Source organism: Ctenopharyngodon idella, chromosome 14, assembly GCF_019924925.1.
Source record: "Ctenopharyngodon idella isolate HZGC_01 chromosome 14, HZGC01, whole genome shotgun sequence".
Classification (NCBI taxonomy): domain Eukaryota; kingdom Metazoa; phylum Chordata; class Actinopteri; order Cypriniformes; family Xenocyprididae; genus Ctenopharyngodon; species Ctenopharyngodon idella.
This window is the reverse complement of record NC_067233.1, coordinates 1373213-1399385: the sequence shown is the minus strand read 5'-3', so window position 1 is coordinate 1399385 and position 26173 is coordinate 1373213. Positions and strand designations below refer to the sequence as shown.

Genomic DNA, 26173 nt, shown 5'->3' with positions numbered 1-26173 from the left:
GCTGTCATTGGTCCATCCTAATCAGCGCTGAGAAAAGTAACAGATATCATGTGACCAAACCGTCTACGTTCTACTTCAGTCGCGATCTGGAAAATAATTTACGTCTGGATAATGACGCTGAGAAAGTTTAATAACTATTGAATTAAAATAAACGCTGAAGTGTTAAACAAAAAAAGTATTTTTTTTTTACCTAATTTCCATTCTACCTTCCATTCGTTTTCAAATGTCGGGATATACCATCTGAACAAATAATTTAAAAACATCTTCTTCATACGGTCCCGTAGAATATTATCATTCAGGTGTTTTACTAGCAAATAATTAATATCTACCACTGTTCCTTAGGTTAGCGTCTCTACTTCTGTCGATTTTGTACATATTTTAGTCAAATTATTCCGGTCAGTATTATTTGGTATCGTCCAGTCATCCGGCACACGTTCCCACGTGTTACAGCTCTACATGACGCACATGGGAAATACAGAGAGTTTTCTGTTGTAATATATATGTTTTTATTAAGAAAATGCAATTTTCTAAAGAAACACCATGGAGGCGATTAGAGGGCATGTCGTTTGGCATGTACTCCGCGGAGGAATTAAGGTAATAATAATAATACACTTGCACAATTACACAACTGAAGAACTAGCCGAGATCAGTTGCGCGTTACTGTAAACCAATGATTACACACAGTTAATTTAACACATGTTGAGCTTTGTGACAACATGCCCCATATGCTGTCACGCTAAATGTGGTATATTGTCACCTGTTTTAAAAACATTCTGCAAATGTAAGAGGTAAAACAAACTAGAAGCTAATAATTGACTAACTTTACACAGTTTTTGAACTGAACTGATAACAATATAATAAGGGCTCGTTTGGTAATATTAGTAAACTACATTAAGTAACACTTCTAAAGCATTTATTAATCTTAGTTAATGTTTATTTGTACATTTACTCATTATTTTCCTGTGTAGCTGCTTTGAAGCCATCTGTACTGTATAAAGTGCAGTAGAAATAAAGGTGGCTTGACCTTCTTCATCTGTATCTGTGTGTGTAACAGGAAGCTGAGTGTGAAGACTATCACTAACTCACTGCTGCTGGATAATGTGGGCAGTGCCGCTCCGAACGGGCTGTATGACCTGGCGCTGGGTCCTGCTGATAACAAAGAGATCTGCTCCACCTGCATGCAGGACTTCGACGGCTGTCCGGGACACTTCGGCATCATAGAGCTGCCGCTGCCCGTCTACAACCCTCTGTTCTTTGATGTAAGCTGCCATTGTGACCTGGCATGAACTGCCGGCAGTTTATCTGGAGTTAAAGGGTTACTTCACCCAAAAATAAATTCTCACCCTCATGTTGTTCCACACCTGTAAGACCTTCGTTCATCTTCAGAACACAAATTAAGATATTTTTGATCAAATCCGAGAGGTATATGACTCGTCCATATAATCAACACTTTCAAGGTCCAGAAAGGTACTAAAGACATTGTTAAAACAGTCATGTGACTGCAGTGGTTCAACCTTAATGTTATGAAGAGACGAGAATACTTTTTGTGCACAAAAACAAAACAAAAATAACGTCTCTTCTGTGTCATTCTCATATGTTGTTTACGTCCAGCGCTTCCAGGTTCTACGTCAGAACGCCGACTCATTATTGGCCGGCTCCTGCGTCAGCATCACACGCGTGAGTCACGTGATCAGCTTTGGCCACTGAGCCGGCATTCGGACGTAAACACAGAAGCCTTCACTGTGCTCTGCTGCGTAAGGATAATGACACAGAAGAGAAGAGATTGTTGAATAAAGTGGTTATTTTTGTTTTGTTTTTGCGCACAAAAAGTATTCTCGTCTCTTCATAACATTAAGGTTGAACCACTGCAGTCACATGACTGCTTTAACGATGTCTTTAGTACCTTTCTGGACCTTGAAAGTGTTGATTATATTGCTGTCTATAGATACCTCTCGGATTTCATCAAAAATATCTTAATTTGTGTTCTGAAGATGAATGAAGGTCTTACGGGTGTGGAACGACATGAGGGCGAGTAATTAATGACAGAAATTCCATTTTTGGGTGAACTAATACTTTAATGAGTCATGGGTGTGTTTTGGGCGTGACGTGCAATAAACCAATCAGAGTCTCATCACCCATTCCCTTTAAAAGCTAGATGCGCTTGCACCATGGCGGATTCGCTATTTACATGGCGGAATATAGACACCCTCAACCTGACGAGTCAGTTTAAATACATGTGTGTATTGCCATAATTGGTCAAATAATTAGCCAATTTCATTCGTCATTACTGAAGCAATTCTGATACATGCAATGACTATCCATTATGTCATGTATCTTTATGTACATAATAATAATCTTTTACATTGTAATCCTTTTATTTTTAATATTTGGCATGTTTGTGTGTGTAACAAGCAGAGTGTACGCATGTTGTGGACCCGCTTATAGGCGCATATTACTAACACGCACTTTAAATAACAAAACAAATTATTAACTTTAGGCCAAGTTTCAGTTGGTCAATGGCGCAGTCGTTTTCAGTTTCCTCAAAATAGCAACATGCCAACAATGTACCTGAACATACCTCATTTTCAGACCAGCACACCTATGGGCGAACAGATGGGCATGAGTGCATTTGCTATTTAAACAACGTGGCGCTGGACGTGAAAATGATAACTGTGTTAGGCTGAAACTAGGAAAAAACTCTTGCGCTGCGCCTGGCGTCGCATTGCGCCAGGTGTATGATAGGGCCCTATTTTTCTAAAGTCTACTTCAGGCATTCTACCAGCTACATGTCAACTAGCAGTCATTAGAGTAATTGTAGTCTGTCTGCTTAATATCTGCTAACACTTTATTTTGATGCTTATAAACAGATATTCTAATAACTACAAGTAACATGTTAACTACATGTCAACTAGCAGTCATTAGAGTATTAGTAGACTGTCTGCTTAATATCTGCTAGCACTTTATTTTGATGCTTATCAACAGATATTCTACTAACTACAAGTAACATGTCAACTACATGTCAACTACATGTCAACTAGCAGTCATAAGAGTATTAGTAGTCTGTCTGCTTAATATCTGCTAACACTATTTTGATGCTTCTCAACAGACATTCTACTAACTACAAGTAACTTGTCAACTACAAGTCAACTAGCAGTGGATAGAGTAATTGTAGTCTGTCTGCTTAATATCTGCTAACACTTTATTTTGATGCTTATCAACAGACATTCTACTAACTACAAGTAACATGTTAACTACATGTCAACTAGCAGTGAATAGAGTAATTGTAGTCTGTCTGCTTAATATCTGCTAACATTTTATTTTGATGCTTATCAACAGATATTCTACTAACTACAAGTAACATGTTAACTACATGTCAACTAGCAGTGAATAGAGTAATTGTAGTCTGTCTGCTTAATATTTGCTAACATTTTATTTTGATGCTTCTCAACAGACATTCTACTAACTACAAGTAACTTATCAACTACATGTCAACCAGCAGTCATTAGAGTATTAGTAGTCTGTCTGCTTAATATCTGCTAACACTTTATTTTGATGCTTATCAACAGATATTCTACTAACTACAAGTAACATGTTAACTACATGTCAACTAGCAGTGAATAGAGTAATTGTAGTCTGTCTGCTTAATATCTGCTAACATTTTATTTTGATGCTTCTCAACAGATATTCTACTAACTACAAGTAACATGTTAACTACATGTCAACTAGCAGTGAATAGAGTAATTGTAGTCTGTCTGCTTAATATTTGCTAACATTTTATTTTGATGCTTCTCAACAGACATTCTACTAACTACAAGTAACTTGTCAACTACATGTCAACTAGCAGTGAATAGAGTAATTGTAGTCTGTCTGCTTAATATCTGCTAACACTTTATTTTGATGCTTATCAACAGATTTTCTACTAACTACAAGTAACTACAACTACATGTCAACTTATTCTACTAACCCGAACCATTACCTAACCATCTACTAATACTCTAATGACTGCTAGTTGACATGTAGTTACAAAGTTACTTATAGTTAGCAGAATGTCTAAAGTGGACCAATGAAATAAAGTGTAATCTATTTTTGTCATATCACCCAATCAATCTCTTTGCAGAAATTATTTTTGCTCATCCGGGGCTCATGCCTGACGTGTCACATGCTGAAGTGTCCTAGAGTGGCTATCCATTTGCTGCTGGGCCAGCTGAAGCTCCTGGACGTGGGTGCGTTGCAGGAGGTGTACGAGCTGGAGAATGTGCTCAGTCAGGTCAGAAAGGGTCAAAGCTCTCTCGTCATTGAGGTCATTCATGGGACCTAAGTGCTTATATGTTGTGTTTTTGTCACTCTCTCTAAGTTCCTGAATGTCAACGCTCAGCCGACCACATTAGAATTGCGAGAATTTCTGGATCGGTTTGTTAATCCCATACTCGAAGCCAATGAAGACAAGAAGCACATGGCTCCTGTGAGTCTGAAACTCACTCTCTTGCATCTTCAACACTAGTTATTGTATTGTCTCTGTACACTTTCTGTTTGCATCTTATATATTTGTTTTGGCTTCAGGTCAAACACATCTGTGAGAAAAGGTCCAGTCTCATTAACAATTTCTGGAAAATCCACATGGGCTTACGGAAATGTATGAACTGCAAGTGAGGAGCTCAACTTTTTCCTCCTTTCTCGTATTTTTAAGTCATATTCACCATTCTTTGTGTGGAGCCTCGTTCTGCTGTGAGAAAGTGTGTGTGTGTGTGTCTTTCAGAACCGGGAGAGATATCGTTCGCAAAGAACACAACAGCAAAATCATTGTCTTTAAATCGATGATAAAAGGCTCAGAGCAGACCGGTGAGTTTAGATCGTATTCTTATGCACTCTTTTTGAAATCGTCCATCAAAACATTAGCGATCCCACGCAGTAAGGATTTGATGTTAGTCATTTCCAGATCTGGATAAGTACGGAAGAAAGAAAACGAAGTATGGGAATGTATTTGTTTTTCCAGACTGGAGCGTTTGGAGCAGGCAGCCAGTGCAAAAGTTCTGGGATCATTTAGTGACTGAATTCAAGGCACGCGTTTTCATTATGCAGAACTGTGTGTCTTGATCATAAATGAATGAGCGTGCGATCATTTAAATCTGGTTTGGTGATCGTACAACTTCAAACCACCATATCAAAACAATGAATACATGGGTCAATGACATGACGGGTAGTTTTTTTTAGTCTAAAGGCCTTAATAATAATAAAAACAAAGATATGACATCCAAAGTATGTAAGGTAGTACAACTAGATCTCTTTTATTGAATCTGAAAGGTTTTAATTATATTTTGCTACATATAAAAGTTTTTAATGATTTTAAAGTGTCAAAAGGTCATTCGTTTTTAACCGTCCAAAGGCCAATACAGCCATTTCATTTGTGATTAAAATCTCTTAAAATGAAATAAATGTATATATTATTTATTCTGGCATGATTTTATATTATCATATATCACCATAGTGCAAAATGGTATTAAAATTATGTGAAGTCGTCGTTGCTGAATGTCCAGAAAAATGAATTTCATTGATGTCATTTGGAGTAACCAATATTAAGGGACCATTTTGGATCAAGTCATGCGGTCAATATCATGTGACAGGATGTGACATCATTCAGACACCTGCAAAGGATCACATGGTCGTGAAGCAAAGTAACTAACGCTCTCTTAACTATTTGAAAATTCATGTTTTCACTTGATCATACGCATGTCCCGAAACATCAGGTCATTCGGTACAACCGCTATAAAACATGGAAAATGTTGTAATATTTTAAAAACTTGTACTAAATATAAAATGTTTGATAGTCCTTTTGCTAGCTAGCTAGATATCAGCCTGTTAGCATTGTTTGAAAATATTGTCATTCGGTATAACCGAAATTTTGGTTAAACCGAATGACTTTTTTGGTGACAAATTTTTTCCATCTTGTAAGAAATGACAAAAGCAGTGTTAATTGATTATAAAAACCACATAATATCATTGTTAACACTTAATAAAACTATCTCCATGTTTTTTACACTTTTAAAAACTTTATTCGTCAAATGTAGGTTTTAAAGCATTTTAAGTGTCTTCTCATCATGTAAGCATGTTATCACTTCAAGAAAACCAGTTCATGTAGTGAACATGGATCTGAAAAGTAATATTTACAGATAACTGTACTATATAGTTTGCTGAATATAATGTAAAACAATGCTATGTGGCTGAGGACTTGGATGGAGTTGATAATGCCAGATAATAAATGATTTAATTAGTAAATTTGTAGTAGAGTAAACATTATTATACTGGATTGCATATCCTGGAATTATTTTCACAATAATATTTTCTAAACAAATGAAAACAGTCACTAAAATGAATTTAAAACGTACAAACGTAATCCTGTGGTTTAGCATTTCTGTTTTAATAAAATGCTGCACATTGAACTTGTCTGGGTTTGGTATTCATTGATTTGTTTCTAGTCAGAATGTAACATACTTGTTAAACAGTTGGATTTTAAAGATATTTATCAGATGTAAAATATGGTCTGAAATGTCTAGATAGAAGTTTGGAAAAGTATGGAATTTTGAGATTGGAAATATAACATAAATAGGATTAGAATAAAGGATTAGTTCACTTCAGAATTAAAATATTTACTCACCCTCATGTCATCCAAGATGTTCATGTCTTTCTTTCTTCAGTTGAAAAGAAATTAAGGAAAACATTCCAGGATTTTTCTCCATATAGTGGACTTCACTGGGGTTCAACGGGTTGAAGGTCCAAATGTCAGTTTCAAAGAGCTCTACATGATCCCAGACGAGGAATAAGAGTCTTATCTAGAGAAACCATTGGACATTTTATAAAAAAAAAAAAAAATTATATACTTTTTAACCACAAATGCTCCTCTTGCACTGCTCTGTGATGCTCCACGCATTACGTAATCATGTTGGAAAGGTCATGTGTGACGTAGGCGAAAGTACCGAGCAAGTGTCTACAAAGTGAACATGCTAAACATCGATCTGTTTGCGTTCCAGATGATACAAAGCTGACCGAGCGTGGATTCTTGACTCCAAGTTTGGCGCGAGAGCATATCCTCAGACTCTGGGAGATAGAAGGTAAGGCTGCTTGAGTTTACTTCACTGAGGTGTTTTCTTTCTTGGATTCGTAATGCAAATATAATGGATCTTTTTTGTCTTCTCTAGGTTTCTTCCTGAATCATCTGTTAAGTTCGGAGAAAGGCTTCAATCCTGAACTGTTCTTCTTGGATTTGCTGGTGGTTCCTCCATGCAAGTCAGTTTATGTCCTGTATAAGATGATCATATAGTTTCTTCTTCTTTAAGAGAGATATATTGCTGGATGATTTGTGTTTGTGTGGCATTTTACAGGTACAGGCCTATTAATCGTTTGGGAGACCAGATGTTCACCAACGGACAGACTGTGAACATGCAGTCCGTGTTAAAGGATAATTTCTCCATTCAGAAATTGCTTGCATTAATCGCTGCTGAGAAGATCAACAATACTGAAGACACACAGACAAAGATGGATGAGGTGAGAAGAATTTATGTTAACAAATGGTTAAGGATTAAAGGAATAGTTCACGCAAAAATGAAAATTATGCCATGATTTACTCACCCTCAAGCCATCCTAGGTGTATATGACTATCTTCTTTCAGACGAACACTATCGGAGATATATTGAAAGATATACTGACTCTTCCAAGCTTTATAATGGGAGTGAATGGGGGGGTGAGATTTTGAAGCCCAAAAAAGTGCATCCTTCCATCATAAAAGTAATCCATACGACTCCAGGGGGTTAATAAAGACCTTCTAAAGCGAAGCGATGCTTTTTTGTAAGAAAAATATCCATATTTATAATGTCATAAACTAGAATCACTGGCTTTCGTATGCAAATCGATTCCGACAGAATTAATAACATCATGTGAATTTTTAAGAAATGCTTCATAAGTCATTTTAAATTATTTATTATTTATGAGAAGTGCCATGTGTGTTTATATAATCTGTCATTTTTCTCAGTCTAGCGAAGCCGTCGAGAGCAGTGCGATGGATCAATCCTTCATAATGGGCATCCCGGGACTGACTCTCACAGACAAGCTGTACAACATCTGGATCCGCCTGCAGAGTCACGTCAACATCGTGTTTGACAGCGACATGGACAAACTGATAACTGAGAAGTTTCCAGGCGTTCGTCAGGTCAGTGTGTGACCAATCGTAATGCTTATCTGTGACATACAGCCCAGAATCCATCATTAATATGTTTAATAATGTTTCAAAGTGATTGTTTATTTTTAATGTGTCTTTTAGCTCTTGGAGAAGAAAGACGGCTTGTTCAGGAAACACATGATGGGAAAGCGTGTGGATTATGCCGCACGCTCTGTCATTTGTCCTGATATGTACATCGGAACTAATGAGATTGGAATACCAATGGTGAGACTTCAGATTTTACCTTTTGATAGTGTTTTGTATATGTAAGGGATAATGTGTGGTCAGCTGGTCATTATTGCAAAATAAAAATAAAAACGATTTTAAGCATAATGGTTGAAAACCCACAAATACAATCACTTTCAGTGTGACAATTGCTTTAATTTATTTGGTGTGGTCAGTGTTGGGTGACACTCAATCTATCAAGACCACTCTCATGACAATAGGCAAAACTAAAGCTGTTAATGTTTTTAGCACTTTTTATGACATAATTCAAAATGCAGACATAGGAAAATTGGGTATCGTTTGACTCAGCATACATCTCACTAAAGAGATTTGTAATTTTTGGCCAAACATTTCAGAAATTCTAGACAGAAATAGCAAATTTTTCATATCTCCAGACCACTAGGTGGCACTGTGCCGAAACTGTGCAGGTATCCTCAGGTCATGGTTGTCATAACACGCACCAAGTTTAGTCAGAATACGGTTTGGAGATGTAGCCTCACGTCCATTTTGGCATGCCCTTTGTAGAACTCGTTATTCGAGAACGGTTTGACTAATCAACTTCAATTCATCGGCATGGTCTGAAGATGATCTGGTTCGATTTCCATGAAAATTGGACAAATGGTCTAGGAGGCGTTCGAAAAAGTAGGGCAAAAAAATTCAAAATGTCTCAGTCAGTTATTATATCAGTTAGTATTGATGTTAGCATGATCCAAGGGATTGGCAAAACTAAAGCTGTTTTTTGAAATTTCACTATAATTTTTGAAGTTGGTGCTGCCCCAAAACTTTTTGAGTACCTTCAGGGCATTCTGTCGAAGACACGTACTGAGATTCCTAACGGTACACCAATGTATTCGTAAAATATAGCTCTTTTTACGACAAAATTCAAAATGCAGACTTAGAAAAATTGGGTATCGTTTGACTCGGCATGCATATGACTAGATGTATCATTTTTGGCCAAACCGTTCAGAAGTTCTAGACAGAAATAGCAAATTTTTCATATCTCCAGACCACTAGGTGGCACTGTGCTGAAACTGTGCAGGTATCCTCAGGTCATGGTTGTCATAACACGCACCAAGTTTAGTCAGAATACGGTTGAACGTTTTGGAGATGTAGCCTCACGTCCATTTTGGCGTGCCCTTCGTAGAACTCGTTATTCGAGAACGGTTTGACTAATCAACTTCAATTCATCGCCATGGTCTGAAGATGATCTAGGAGACGTTCGAAAAAGTAGGGCAAAAAAATTATGATGGAAAATAGGGTGCAATTGCCGAAAAGAATTTTGTTTTTAGCCCTTACAGTTCAAAAGTTAGTGCAACTTTGGACAGTTGGTGGCGCTAAAGGGATTGAGTTAGATACTCCAAAATTTGTGTGGTTAATGTTCAAACTGTCCTCTATCTGTGTGCCAAATTTCACAACTTTTTACCATCCTTTTCACAACTTTTTGGCCCCTAATAGCGTCCGCTGTGAAATATCCAGTTTAGCGGCTATATAGCATATTTGATTGTCATTTGAGGTTTTTGAGAGTAGTTTGATATGCTTCCTCTAGGTTTTTGCTACCAAGTTGACGTACCCGCAGCCGGTGACACCCTGGAACGTGAAGGAACTCAGGCAGGCGGTGCTGAACGGACCCCTCGTCCACCCTGGAGCCTCTATGGTCATTAATGAAGATGGGACTCGCACCATTCTCAGCAAAAACCTGACCCAGAGAGAAGCTGTGGCCAAACAGCTGCTGACCCCCACCACCGGCCAGCACAAGATACCCATGAAGATTGTGAGCTTGTTACCTTAAGTCAAATCATCTTGCGTCATGCTGTTCACGTGATTAGCTTTGGCCAATACTGAGCTGGCGTTCTGACGTAAACACATGTGAAGTTGACATCAACGTTTCATGTTATTTGAGGATCTAATGCATCTCTCTTGTAGGTGAATCGGCACATCAAGAATGGGGATGTGCTGCTGTTAAACCGTCAGCCCACTCTGCACAGACCATCGATTCAGGCCCACTGCGCTCGGATCCTGCCCGGAGAGAAAGTGCTCCGCTTACATTACGCTAACTGTAAGGCCTACAACGCTGACTTTGATGGAGACGAGATGAACGCTCACTTCCCTCAGAGTGAGCTGGGCCGAGCCGAGGCCTACACGCTAGTGAGCACAGACCAGCAGTACCTAGTGCCCAAAGTGAGTCTGCGTCCGAATCAAACCAAATGAACTGTCTGTCATTTTGGAAACCCCTTAATTGGTCTCTGCCCCTTCTGTAGGATGGGAAGCCGCTGGCCGGCCTGATTCAGGACCACATGGTGTCTGGCACCAGCATGACCATCCGCAGGCTGTTTTTTCACGTGGGATCAGTACACTGCGCTCATCTACAGAGGCCTGACAGACAAGATGGGCAGAGTGAAGCTCCTCCGTCCCGCGCTCCTTAAACCGGTGCCGCTCTGGACAGGAAAGCAGGTAATCTTCATACGCATGCTGTTTATATCGTAATGCACATTAAACATATTTAATAAGAGCTTTTCATTGTTTTGTTCAAGGTGGTGTCAACCCTTTTGCTGAATGTCATCCCAGAAAACTGTATCCCTTTAAACTTGACGGGAAGAGCGAAGATTCCTAGTAAAGCATGGGTGAAGGAGCCTCCCAGATCTGCTCCAGGATACAAGCCGGAGACCATGTGTGAATCTCAGGTAATTAAGGAATACAGTCTGTAACAGTGCTGTTAGTGCTTCAGAGTTTGAAAAGGGTTCAGTCAGAGCTCTGGTGCAGTGTAACACATGTAGTCAAAATCAAGCCCCGCCCTACATTTGTTCTTGTTCTTGAAGCATTTCACTCGGATATACGGCACAATAGGGAGGAAAAGACTAGTGCAACTTCTGCTTCATGTTGACTTTAAGAGGATATTTCCTAATTTATCCCGGTCATATTTTGACAATGCTTGATTGTGAGAATGTGATATTGCTTATTGCGATCATCAAATCGCAATGGATGTGATGTAATCATATAAATATATAATCTGACACGCTGCTTGTTTCAGATTAAAGCACAGCATTGTGTTCTTTTTCCGTTTCGATTCACAGTAAATACTACTCTGCAAAGGCTTTGTGTTTGAGTCATTTATAATCTACATTTGGGAACGCAACACACGCCAAATTCATCATGAGAATCATTTATAAATCTAAAGGGGTCCTATAATGTCCCTTTTCACAAGATGTAAATAAGTCTCTGGTGTCTCCAGAATGTGTCTGTGAAGTTTCAGCTCAAAATACCCCACAGATCATTTATTATAGCTTGTCAAATTTGCCCCTATTTGGGTGTGAGCAAAAACACGCCGTTTTTGTGTGTGTCCCTTTAAATGCAAATGAGCTGCTGCTCCCGGCCCCCTTTCCAGAAGAGGGTGGAGCTTTAACAGCTCGCTCTTCGGTTGCTCAACAACAACAAAGCTGAAGAATCTCACGCAGACAAAATGATACTGGGAAAAATGGACTTCATGAGAATTTTATTGGCTCATTAATGTATGATCTGACACATAATTCCTTTAATATAACTTGTATAGATGCATAGGTGGCCAAATGTTTGTTCTATCAATTTCTGTTATTTTGACTGTTCCTGGGTGGTGATGTGATGTGCTCTGTGTTTCAGGTGGTCATTCGTCAGGGAGAGCTTCTGGTGGGCGTTCTGGATAAAGCTCACTATGGCAGCTCAGCGTACGGTCTGGTGCACTGCTGCTACGAGCTCTACGGAGGAGAGACCAGCGGAAAACTGCTCAGCTGTCTGGCTCGACTCTTCACTGCCTACCTGCAGCTTTACCGTGGCTTCACCTTGGGTAAAATCACACGTCAACGCCAACTTATCTTGCTGAACGCTCAAGGCAGAATGAAATTAAACTGTCATTTGTTTCTGACAGGTGTGGAGGACATTCTTGTACAAGATGGAGCCAACAAACAAAGAAGGAAAATTATCCAAAAGTCAGTCACATGTGGCTCCAAGGTACATCATTCAGATCAATTCCTGACCCGCAGTACCTTCTGAACTGTGTAACTTCATTGAAAATCAATATTCTGGTGCTAGAGCTGCGTGATTAACTGTTAAAAGATCACAATCTCGATTCAAACACCCACGTTATCTTATTCCTAAATGACAAGTACGATCACACGTCTTTTCAACCACACAGTATCATTATTTCTGCTTCACGATAATTCAGAGAAGTACTGGGATAAAAGATTATATTTCAGATATAAGCACTGATGTCTATGGTAGTGATCAAAATAGAGTAAATTACCTTTTGAGAGTAACTTGACGCTTCAAATAAAGATTGTATCAATTACATCATTACACCAGTAGGTGGCGACAAGTGACTGTTAAAAATGTACTTGTCATTGAATCATTCATTCAAGAGATTTGTTCAAAAATGCTGAATCATCTAGTAATTAAACAAGTGAAGTCTTTATGAGTGAGTCATTGAATCATTCATTCAAGAGATTTGTTCAAAAGTCCTGATTCATCCAGTAATGAAACAAGTGAAGTCTTTAAGTGAGTCATTGAATCATTCATCCAAGAGATTTGTTCAAAAACGCTGAATCATCTAGTAATTAAACAAGTGAAGTCTTTATGAGCGAGTCATTGAATCATTCATTCAACTACCTCTGGAAGTGGTTGAATGCGGACAAACTCAAAACGTTTACACCTCGTTTACACCTGTATTTAGCTCTGTCCACTTGTGATCCGACCGACCAAAACGCATCTTAATTCCAGGTGTAAACAGGAGTATTCTTAAGAAAACGTCTACATTTTTTGGTTAGAGTAAGAAGAATTGATGAAACACTTCTAAATAAATTGTCAGTATGTGTAAAACATGGCAAAGATCCACAGGCAACATCCACTTTCCTCTAACTAAACAAATATGATCCCCTGTTTAAAGATATCCAGTATATTACAACGAGAGACTCGAAAATGTTGAGTTTTTAATATTGTCAGTTCACAGAGGTTCATATTCATTAACGTTCATGTTTTAATACAGGCTCTTCAGGCTGCGTTTAACCTGCCCGCGTCCGCTGGAGATGCTGAAGCCAGAGAACGCTGGCAGGACGCACATCTGAATTCAGACCAGAGAGATTTCAACATGGTGGACCTGAAGTTCAAAGAGGAGGTCAATCAAGTGAACAACAACATCAACAAGGTGCATATTAAAAGCATCATAATGTCCTTTATATTCTTTCTCGCTGCGGAAAAAGACGATCACTCTGTCTTCATGGGTTTCCTCTCATGTGATGTCATGTTGTCAGGTTTGCATGCCACTTGGTCTCCATCGCTCCTTCCCAGAAAACAACCTACAGCTGATGGTGCAGTCCGGAGCCAAGGGATCTACTGTTAACACTATGCAGGTGATGTTTCTTACAGCTCATGTCTGAATACAGAAGCTTTCTATTACTTTTACAGGGTTCCTGCGCATCCTTAAAAGTTTTAAATTCAGTTTGATCAAATGTAAGATCATAAAAAGTGGTATAACAAAAGTCTTATTTATTTCTACAAGCCTTACATTTAGGGACAGAAAAACAGGAATTTGAATGTTAAACTTCAAAACAGTGATATTTAGGATATTTTAAGAACATTGTTTTGGTTGTGCTTTGGCTCCGTGTGACTGTGTGGATGAATATGCAAGTCTAAAAAAGTTTGATTCCTAATTGGCATTCTCCAACAGAGGTCAGGTTAAGGCAGATGTTATTCATGTGATCTTCTTCTAAACCATGTTCCTGTGTATGTGCAGATCTCCTGTTTATTGGGTCAGATTGAGCTGGAGGGCCGCCGACCACCGCTGATGCCTTCTGGGAAGTCCCTGCCCTGCTTTCAGCCCTACGAACCACAGCCGCGCTCCGGAGGATTCGTGACTGGCAGATTCTTGACAGGGATCAAACCTCCTGTATGTTCAATCTGGATTTTGAATGCACAGTTTTGTTAATAGTCACTGTTGCTCAAAGGGGTTTGTTCAACATCCTCAACCCTAATTAGGGGCCAAACACCGAAGGTGCTGTAGCCTCTACTGTAATGATTATTATTCCGCCCCACTGGGAGTCTATGGCAGCCTTATGAACGGTTCATAGAAAAATAATGAAAATTGGTACATTTCTAGTGGTTGTATTAACTTGTAATCTGACTAAATTTGGGGTCTCTAGGACCGACTCTATAGCGCCACCGTCAGTTCAGAAATCCACTATTCAAATGGTTATAACTTTTCACCCTTCATGCTGATCACATTTCATATCTTAATAATGAACTGTTTTTTTGCTACAAATTTTGCCCATTTCTTACCAAAATTGTCTCAGATGATCACTGGATCGAGCCACAAAGAAATGACTCAACATATTTTTGATATACCTTTTTGTTTAAAAGTTATTGAGATGTGAAGTTAATGATGTTGACCCAAAATTAGATTAGTTGCTGTACCTCGACCAAACTTTGAGTTTGATTTATTAATACACTTTATCAGCACCATCATCTGAGGGTACATGTGAAATTTTGGAATCTACGCCATCACGAGATCTGAAAAATGGCTATTTTTGCTCATAACTTTTGAAATGTTTGTCAGAAACATGACATTGGCTCATGAAGAATCTGTGGATACCAATTTTGCCAGGATCAGATAAATCACCTGTCCGCCATTTTGAAATTTGTCATAAATTGATATATCTTTTAAACGATTTGACATAACTGCACAAAATTTGGTAGGGATCATGGACAGCATATCCTGGAGGCACCTGAGAATTTTGAACACAGTGCCACCTAGTGTTCCAGAGATATAAAGTTTTTTGCAAATACGCTTATAACTTTTGAAAACATTGTCAAAAAATTGTTTTAGTTTATGCCGATTCTGACGATATCTCGTTTGTCATTTTCCATCAGTTTGCTGACAGTTTTTTTGCAACTCCTCTTACAAGTTTTGTCCAATTTTGTCCAAAATCGGCTCAGATGATCTTTGGACCCACCCGTACAGTAATGACTAAGGCTGTAATCTAAGTTAGCTAACCAATTAACATGTTAACTGACATATTCGTGTACTCATTCTTACCTTGAAACCTCTCTTCAGTAACATGGCAAACATGTGTCCACAGTGGCGCACTGTGATAAGCACCGAGCCTTTCAGGTTTGACCCCATATTGTTGCTTGCAGCTATATTTTTTAAACTTTGCTGTGTAACTCTTCCTGCATAGTCTGGGCTACAAACATGAATGATACTTGAAATCTTCTGGCATGTTGAAGAGAACACATTAGCAACCCCATAATAATAAATCCACAACATCCTAGCATTACGGTGACCATGTTTGTACAGTCAAGTACACTTATATTTTCTTCTGAATATCTCAAAATCTTGTTTTTAGAGTAATAGTCACTGTATGTAGAAAACTAAATGTAACTGGAGTCTCTCTTTATATTTTCAGGAGTTCTTTTTCCATTGCATGGCTGGTCGTGAAGGTCTTGTGGACACTGCTGTCAAAACCAGTCGATCTGGTTATCTGCAGAGGTAGATCTGAGCTGCTTCTATTGCACAGTGACATACACTGTTCTGTCAGGGAATCTGAAGTCGTGGTGTGTTTCAGGTGTGTGATCAAGCATCTAGAAGGTCTTGTGGTCCAGTATGATCTGACTGTGCGGGACAGTGATGGAAGTGTGGTCCAGTTTCTTTACGGAGAAGATGGGTTAGACATCCCCAAGACCCAGTTCCTACAGCTGCGGCAGTTCCCTTTCATCAAAGATAACTACGAGGTGGCTACATAGACATGTTTCTGCACCGCTACGTTGATGGAAGACAACATTTAACAGTTTATATGATTCATTATTTTCTAGGTTATCAGAAAGTCTAAGTGCTTGGATGAAGTCCTGGCTAAAATGGACTCACAGGCTGCGTTTAATCACTTTAAAGCCATTAGGAGATGGAAAGCCAAGCATGAGCGTGTTTCACCCAGAGACGGTGCCTTCCTGCTCTACTCGCAGAAGAAACTGAGCCACTCGAAGTCTCAAGTAGGGTACCAGGAGCTGGCCAATGGGAGAAAGGCAGCCACTCTACAGGTACTGAAGCATTTGTTCTCGAATCATTTAGTTTATGAATGTTCTACGATGGCATCCTGTGAAGTAGTTTGTTAGAAAGATGATTCAGTTCCTCAGACCTTTCCAGAATAACACAGTATGATTTCAAATCATTTCTTTCCTGTTGTGCCGTATATCTGAGTGAAACGGCTTTGCAAACAAGAACAAATGTAGGTCGGGGCTTGATTTCGTCTGTGGGGAATTGATTGGATGGTTGTGGTTTGCTATTGGTGGATCTCATATGAGTGACAGGTTGTCCCGCCCTAGACGAGATGTTGCTGCAAGAGGGAGGGGAAGTTATTGTGATTTAAGGAACATGAATTTAAAACAATAATGATGTGCACCGATAAATCATTTGGAACAAACACTGCAAATACTTCATAAATAAGAATTGTCGATTTTGATTTCATGGTGACTTTAATGTACAGTAAGATTTTTTTTGTATTTAGTTGTTGGAGAGGTGGAGAGCTCTGGATGAGTCTGGCCGTATGAAGTATTTGAAGAAGACGTCTCGTTGTCCGGACCCGTGTCTGGCTCTTTACCGGCCGGACATCTGCTTCGGGTCAGTGTCTGAGACGTTCGACTCCATTGTTGAGTCCTACCTGGATCAGGTCAAAGTCAAGCAGGAATTTCAGACATCTGAAGTCCTTGACTCAGATAGGTAAGAATCTGTGTAGACTGTTCAACATTAAACATTATTATATCTGGATTAAACGGCCATTTCTAGACTTCTAGGTTTTGAATTTAGAAAATTGTTGTCCATTGATGTAGGCAATATTTGATGTAGGCGAATAGGTCTCCTATAGTACATCTGCTCTGATGGGTTTTCTTTTTTTAATTTACAGTCCATAGATTAAAATAAGTAAGTAAAATAAATGGGTCATTGACGAATAAGGTTTTTAAAAGTGTAAAAAAACATAATGGATATATAATTAATTTGGAAGTTTTATTAAGTGTTAACAATAAGATTATGTGGTTTTAATAATCAATTAACACTGATTTTGTCTTTTTTTTTTTTTTTTACAAGATGGACAAAATTTGTCACCAAAAAAGTAATTCGGTTTAACCAAAATTTCGGTTTTACCGAATGACGATATTTTCAAACAATGCTAACAGGCTGATATCTAGCTAGCTAGCAAAAGGACAATCAAACATTTTATGTTTAGTACAAGTTTTTAAAATATTACAACATTTTCCATGTTTTATAGCGGTTGTACCGAATGACCTGATGTTTTCAAATAGTTAAGAGAGAGTTAGTTACTTTGCTTCACGACCATGTGGTCCTTTGCAGGTGTCTGAATGATGTCACATCCTGTCACATGATATTGACCGCATGACTTGATCCAAAATGGTCCCTTTATATTGGTTACTCCGAATGACATCAATTAAATTAATTTTTCCGGACATTCTTTCTCATAACAAAGCAACGATTTCTACACATAATTTTAATATCATTTTGCACTATGTTGATATATGATGTTATAAAATCATGCCAGAATAAAAAATATATACATTTATTACATTTTAAGATATTTTAATCACAAATGAAATGGCTGTATTGGCCTTTGGACGGTTAAACCGAATGACCTTTTGACACTTCAAAATCTTAAAAGTAAATTTATATGTGGCAAAATATAATTAAAATCTTTTGGATTCAATAAAAGAGATCTAGATGTACTACCGTACATACTCTGTATGTCATATATTTGTTTTTTATTATTATTAAAGCCTTTGGACAAAAAAATGACCCGTCACGTCATTGACCCAAATATAATTAAAATAAGTTTCAGAATTCTAGTCATTTTAAGCACAGAATGTTCTTCCATTTCTTTTTAAAGGTGCACTGTGCAGGATTTTCCCCAAAAAAAGAAAAAAAAAATAGAGTTGCCTCTCAATCGTTATTTATGGTCCACTAGAAGTGTGTGTGTCTACAGAGACACTGCCCTCTGTCAGCAGGTGTGTCGCTCCAGCCAATCACGACACGCGGCGCAGATGAGGGCGGGACTTTATCATCTGTGTCTGAAGCTCGGAATGTTCCGCGAACAGTTCGACAGATTACTAGGAACTGCAGCTATGTTTTTATGATGACATGTAATTATTGTTTATCAAGCTAGACTGGAGACGGCTAAACTTGCTCGCAAATTACAGTCATCTAGCTATTAGCGCAACTGTTCATTCATATACACAAAAGTGCTATTTATGCATGATAAACACAATATTTGTGAAAAAATAAAAAAGTAAAATAGCTTCCCGCTGGTATTGAGGTATGGTTCCGCTTGTGCAACTGATGTCACATCAGGGCAGGGGGCGTGGCTTATGGCTGTGCTCCGCCCATTTTCAAGTCAGAAATTTGTGTTTACAAACAATAACTGAACATTTCTGCACTGTGCACCAAAAAAAGGAATATCTTGATTTTTTTTGTTTTTTTTTGTTTTAGCTAATTTTAATGCTTATTTTAAGTCATTTTGAGTCCCCCTTGGAGGTTTGCTGTGGGCCCTGCACCCGGCGTGAGAACCACCGCAGTGAAGACGTTGCATGTTGCATGTAATTTAAGGATTAATTGCGTACTATAATCACTGTGTGTTGACAGATTGAGGCAACTCCTGCAGCTGAAATGGCAGCGAGCTCTGTGTGACCCCGGAGAGGCCGTGGGTCTGCTGGCGGCTCAGAGCATCGGAGAGCCCTCCACCCAAATGACCCTTAACACCTTCCACTTCGCTGGCAGAGGAGAGATGAACGTCACCCTGGGAATTCCTAGGTCAGATTTCACTTTGCAATCCATACCAATGGCAGTGAAATTTCACGATTCTCCATAACAAAATTCCAAATACCAAAAGAGCGAATGTTAAATGTTAATGCAGCCCTCAAGAGTTATTGTGATCCACCTAAACAATCTCTCCATGTAAAATCATCTTCCTCAGATTAAGAGAAATACTCATGATTGCGAGTTCGAACATCAAAACCCCCATGATGAGCATTCCAGTTCTGATGACCAAGAAAGCCTTGAAGCACGTCAAGATACTGCGGAAGAAGATAACACGCGTGTGTTTATCAGAGGTGGGCAGTGTTTACTTGTTAGTATGTTGTGTTATTCAGTAAGTAGTTTTTCCCCTTCGCTATTGATCTCAAATCTCAATCATGGTCATGTATGTTCATATCATGTACTTCATCATTTATCATTCCAAAAGACTTTCAGTCATCTTCGTAACACAAATGAGTGTTTATCACAGAAAGGTTTGTCATCAAACCTTTTTCGTCATAGTATTTGTTAACAAAATCACTTCAGAATTACAATTTCCTGATTGGATGACATGGGGGTGAGTAAATTATTAGGAAATTTTAATTCTGAAGTGAACTTATCCTTTAACACTACCACTTATTTTTGTTTTTTGTCGTTTGTGGAGCTTGACGGCCCCGTTCACATTCCTCACATGATGAACGATCGATTAAACAATTGTTAAAACTCGCGTGTGCTCTTGCTCTTTACAGGTGCTTCACAAGGTGGATGTGATAGAAACGTTCCGCAACGTAGAAAAAAACCGAAAACAAAGCGAGAAATCACGAGTCTACAAAATCACGTTCCACTTCCTGCCTCCTGAGCGATACCAGCAAGACAAGCTACTCACCCCCAGCAAGATCCTTCATTTCATGGAGCAGAAGTATGCTTAAAAACCTCCAGTTTCGGCTATTTCACTGCAGATGATTTCCCAGACATCTCATAGGCTTATTTGTGCGTTACAGATTCTTTCGCATGCTGTTGGAGGTCATTAAGAAGATGCACACTAAACTGGCAGCTATGGGAATAGTGGACACGCGCAGAGCCGCGGCGAGCGACACTGATCGAGAGGACGGTGGTGTCGAGGGGTCGGCAGAGGTACACAGTCACAACAGACCACATGGTTGCTGCTGCCGTGTCATAATGGGGTAATGACAGTAGCATGTCTGACTTCTCCACAGGTTGATGGCAATGAGGATGCAGGAAACGACAATATTGTGGATGACGAGGCGAATGAAGGCGATGCTGATGCTACAGATTCCAGTAGAAAAAAAAAACAAGAAGAGGAGGTATTATATAGGAGTCCTATTCTGCTTTTCTCCATCTTCATCTGTTTTCAGTGTGTAATGTTGGTGTTTGAGCACAAAAAAGGTGGGAGTTGTTCTCTATATCAGTGTCAGTGTTTCTGAACTCCCTGAACTTGAGTTTTCTTCACAATATTCCTCATTTAAATAATTAATGTGCAGAGTAAAGGGGCGGGGCCTGGTTGAGTTAGTTAGTAGTGTGTTGAAACTGGTAAGGGGCGGGACATTTCCCAAACACCAATCACAACACACTGCTCCAGCCGACCAATCAGAGCACATTGTGCTTTTCAGAAGGAGGGGCTTCATAGAGACAGGAACTAAACAGAGCGTTACTGACAGACTGGGAAGAGAGGAGCTGAACAATGGAGAATATGAGGAAAATAATCAACATCCAAGTTCTAGTAGAGCCCAAAAACAACATCAAGACTTTGAAAAAGAGCATAATTACTTAATTAGTTAAACCAAATTATTTGTGGTGGGTTTGAGTTTCTGTGTGGATATGATATGATGATAATTTTCTGAAGAAGTTCATGTCCTCGTACATAATATTATATAATATTTAATAGGGATGCACTGATGTATCGGCCGCCGATATTTATCGGCCAATTTTTGCTCAATTTACAACCGTCGGCATATCGGCTGTAGCAGGAAAAAGGCTGATATAACAAACCGATGGTTTATTAATTAACTGCATGAAGGCACTGAGCTGTATAATGACTGTTGCTAATCCTAGCGCTGCTGTCTGCGCTTTAATGTTAATCAAATAACAAAAGATCGCACACTATTCTTGACTAAATAACTTTCGTAACTTTCATAAGTGTAGCGGACCCCGTCCGAATGATGACCAAAACTTTACTGATGTTTTATTAAGTTTATTGCGTCCGTTTTCACTCCAAACAAATCACCACAAAAGCTAAACAATACAGAGCACAAGAAGTGCGCATTAAACTCTCTCTCTCTCTCCATTTCATTATCATCAACATACAGCGAATTACACAAAACACTTATTACAACTAACAGTTAACAAATACATACAGATCTTATGCCTTTTCGGGGGATGCTTAATAAACGGACAAACTTTAAATCTGCAAAATAACTCTAAAGAACTGTGTGCACTCCTTGTCAGTCCGTAGACTAGAACACTTGTCAAAATAAGAGTCCCCATTAAAAAAGCAATAAACCTGCTAGTATATTTTAATGTAGGTGTTTTGCTTATTTAAAACATGATCAAAATACTATCTATTTTGATGACAAAATTTCAAACAAGAGAGGAAGTGACAAATATCGATATCGGTATCAGCCAATAATTGTTTGTTAAAATCGGTATCGGCCCCAAAAAATCATATCGGTGCATCCCTAATATTTAATATTATTTGTCGTTTTCGAGAAAGTAGCCTATAGGCCTCTTTTCTTAAAACGACAATTATTGAGAATTTGTTGTTTTAAGAAATGCAAGAATGCATTGTAATATACAGAATATACTGTAAAAACAATGCATTCTAGGTAATACTTGTTTTTTTTTTTTCGAGAAAGTAGCCTATCGACAAATAATATTACCCAGAATGCATTGTTTTTATGGTGTATATTAATGTTTCAATGGAAAACGGTATTTTACTGTGCAAATTTGTTTTGTTTTTTTACAGTTATTTTTTAGCGTATAGTGAGTCGGCATGAAACAGGTTGCGATAGTCTTTTCTTCTCTATTGTGACGTATATCCGAGTGAATTTGGCCAAATTCCATGACATTCCGTGCTATACTGTAAAGCTGAGATCACCTTTCTATGGACACGTCACACTCTGCGGCGTCTTTTTTATAAACATAAATTCAACATATAACACACAATAATGAATCCATAAATCAAAAATATACAATCTGCTCTCCACTCTACTGCCAAAATGTGTTCTTTTAATTTAGCCATGGATTATTGCTCTTCTGTTGGTCACGTCTTCATCAGGTCAGAGTTCACCAAACTTGAACTTTTGCATGAGCTCACGTTTCCGGTCTCCAGCATTCGTATGCGTACGAATGGAAGTCAATAGAACCAAAAGTGTAGTGTGCCTGTCCCTTTAAATTCCATTTTTATGACTGGATGCTGTGATTCTGTTCACATCACAGAAGTTATAGGCCCCTATATGTTTATTGCACAAGAGTAAGTAAAATCTGGTTGTGTGTGATGTGACCCCTCAGGTGGACTACGAGGGCGAGGAGGGTGAGGAGGGCAGCGATCAGGAACAGGAGGACGTGGCCGAGAATGAACAGAAAGATGCAGGAGATGCTCAGGAGACGGCTGAAGAAGAGTCTGGTGAGAGTCCCAACAGCACTGAACAGCCGCAGGAAACTTCACAGGAATCAATGAGGATCAACACTGTGCTTCAGTTAAGCACCGCTATGGAGGAGTACAAATATGACACCGTAAATGGGCTGTGGTGTGAGGTGTGTACGAATGATTTTGTTGGTTTATCACGGTCATCATTTACACATTTCATGCTCTTTAGAGATGCACTGACACCAGTACTTGTAAAAAATGCTTCTGTTTCACAGCTGACCCTGGCCCTGCCCATCACTAAAGTGCACTTTGACCTCACGTCAGTGGTGGTGAAGCAGGCTCAGAACTCCGTCGTCATGGAGACCAAAGGAATCACACGCTGCTTGTTAAACGAAGTCACCACAAAGGAGGGTACAAAAGAGATGGTGCTCAACACAGAGGGCATCAACATGCACGAGATGTTCAAACATGCTGATGTGAGTCTAATACAATCCATTACAATGAATACATCTGGGATTGTTTATTTTCTGTGAAGGCTTTGACATTTATTGTACATGTATACAGGGTTCTTACAAGGTGCTTGAAGTGTTAAATCCACAGAAACTACATAAATTTATCCACTAAGCATTCAGAAACGTCTAAAAGTTGTAACTTCTTCCTGAGTCTCTCCATCAGTGTCGACTCCGGTTTGAACAATGTAAGGCTGAACACTTTCCTCATTTTGGCTGCGTGAGATTCTCCAGCTTTGTTGTTGTTGAGCAACCGAAGCGTGAGCTGTTAAAGCTCCGCCCTCTTCTGGAAAGGGGGCGGGAGCAGCAGCTCATTTGCATTTAAAGGGACACACACAAAAACGGCGTGTTTTTGCTCACACCCAAATAGGGGCAAATTTGACAAGCTATAATAAATGATCTGTGGGGGATTTTGAGCTGAAACTTCACAGACACATTCTGGAGACACCAGAGACTTATATTACATCTTGTGAAAAGTGGCCTCTTTAACATACAGACCATTCCTCAATACTAAGCACGCCAACATTATAATAGTAAATATTATTGACCGAACAATAATAGCCATTATAAACTTTGTATTTAATATATTAAATAAATAAGTTGTATTTTGGCTACCATATATCTGTAATTTGAGTAAAAAATAAAAAAAAATCCTTAAATATTAAACAATATTTTGTGCAAACAAGTCATTAGATTGCAATATAATTACTTAGTAATTAGTTACAATGAAATGCTTTACATTTTACAAATGAAGTCCTTTGATTTCTTCTGTTATTATTACTAGGGATGCACGATATATCGGCCACCATATCAATATCGGCCGATATATGTTCATTTTTAATGTTATCGTTATCGGCCCGATAAGAAAATTTGGCCGATATATTGAAGCTGATAAATAATGGATTATTTCAGAAGCGCACTGTTCACAATTATGGATTTGAATTAGCTTGAAATATGATTGAAATCACTTCAAAAAGGAAAATACATGTCAGTACAACATGTGCAGCACAAGTCTACATAATATTATAATGAGAACATTATAATCGTGTGTTTGGGACATGGATTTAATGGTGAGACTTTTGTTTTTGTAATCAGGCTCTAAAAATTATATAAAAATTTGGATTTAGATTTATCGACCAATATATCGGTTATCGGCTTTCAAATATAAATGATTATCGGTTATCAGTATCGGCTGAAATTCTCATATCGGTGCATCCCTAGTATGCTTTACATTTAACAAATGAAGTCCTTTGTTATTACTAGGGATGCATGATATATCGGCCACCATATCGGTATCGACATGTTCATTTTTAATGTTATCGGCCCGATTAGAAAATTTGGCCGATATATTAAAGCTGATAAATAATGGTTTATCAGGCTCTCAAAAATTATATAAAGTTTGAATTTTGATTCATCGGCTAATATATCGTTTACTGGCTTTCAAATATAAAGAATTATCGGTTATTGGCCAAATTATTCATATCGGTGCATCCCTACTGTATATACATGTCACTCTAATGTACTTTCTGTGAATACTTTGTTCTAGTACCAAATCTGGCATGTAATACAATCCGTTCTGTTTTTCCAGATCCTGGACTTGAACCGGTTATACTCCAACGAGGTTCATGCTATGGCCAACACGTACGGTATTGAGGTGGCCCTGCGAGTCATTGAGAAGGAGATTAAAGATGTGTTTGCCGTCTATGGTAATGAAGCGTACTTTGACCCGTCCTGTGGTGGTGTGCGCTTGACTGCAGATCTGACCGCTGCCTCTCTTCACAGGGATCGAGGTGGACCCACGCCATCTCTCTCTCGTGGCCGACTACATGTGCTTTGAGGGGGTGTACAAGCCTCTGAACCGAATTGCCTTTCAATCCAACAGCTCCCCGCTGCAACAGATGACCTTTGAGACCAGTTTCAAGTTTCTGAAGCAAGCCACGATGCTGGGTAATGTAGTCGTTACTCTTAATGCGTATTGATAGTGTTTCAGTAGTTGTTCAGTAGTGTAATTATTGCTTGTTGTTTTTTTCGTAGGTTCTTATGATAAACTCTGTTCGCCCTCGGCTTGCTTGGTTGTAGGAAAGGTTGTGAAAGGAGGAACCGGCATCTTCGAACTGAAACAGCCGTTACAGTGATAAACCGGGATTGATTCATTCAGTTTCTCGCTGCTATGGAGTTAATAGATGGATATCAGTGTTTTTTTTTTTTTAATTGTCTCATCAATAAATCTTTTTTCTGACTCCGTCATTTTATTACTTTATTTTTTTTGTTTTGTTATTATCATCATCATTTATTTTGCCGTCACAACAAATAACTCCACATTATAAAAAATGTTGGGTTGAAAATGGACAAACCCAGCAATTGAGTTGTTTTGACCCAGCAGTTGGGTTAAATGTTTGTCCAACCTGCTGAGTAGTTTTATTTAACTCAACTATTGTTTAAAAATGACTGTATTTCTTGCTTAAAAAGAACCCAAAGTATGTTGGAAATTAACATTTATTAATGTGTTTAATAAAAGTTTTGAAAAATTACTGTAAGCAGTGTATTTTTTTTTTTTCTCATTTTGTCTGATTTTTGTAAAGTCATAATTTTGTTATAATACTTTATCTGTTGGCGAAGGTTACTATTTTTCATAGTGTGATTTTTGATGAATTGTATTAAAACCAGTTAGGACCAGTTTAGACAAAGTTAGTTTAAACACCATAATTATTAATTATAATAAAAGTATATGGAACCCACAATTAAAAAAACAAAAGCTTAACAAATGTATCGTCCCCGTTTTTTAATTCAAAGATAATAAGTGAGATTTC

General features: G+C 38.5%; 1 protein-coding gene across 1 annotated transcript; it reads left to right on the top strand.

The window, feature by feature from the left end:
* The first annotated feature begins 411 nt into the window (after positions 1-411).
* polr1a (RNA polymerase I subunit A) lies at positions 412-25894 on the top strand. The gene is given in 35 exon segments (XM_051860896.1): positions 412-594; positions 1055-1259; positions 4118-4267; positions 4355-4462; positions 4561-4646; positions 4757-4839; positions 7026-7106; positions 7194-7281; positions 7377-7539; positions 8024-8200; positions 8312-8434; positions 9981-10205; positions 10358-10612; positions 10693-10758; positions 10760-10885; positions 10966-11115; positions 12068-12251; positions 12333-12415; positions 13446-13604; positions 13711-13809; positions 14193-14345; positions 15862-15944; positions 16021-16186; positions 16268-16489; positions 16957-17168; positions 19098-19265; positions 19429-19564; positions 19997-20166; positions 20249-20381; positions 20465-20572; positions 22776-23021; positions 23130-23330; positions 24952-25069; positions 25146-25310; positions 25398-25894. Coding segments are annotated over 35 exon segments (5070 nt in total). The 5' UTR covers positions 412-517; the 3' UTR covers positions 25499-25894.
* The last annotated feature ends 279 nt before the right edge of the window (positions 25895-26173 follow it).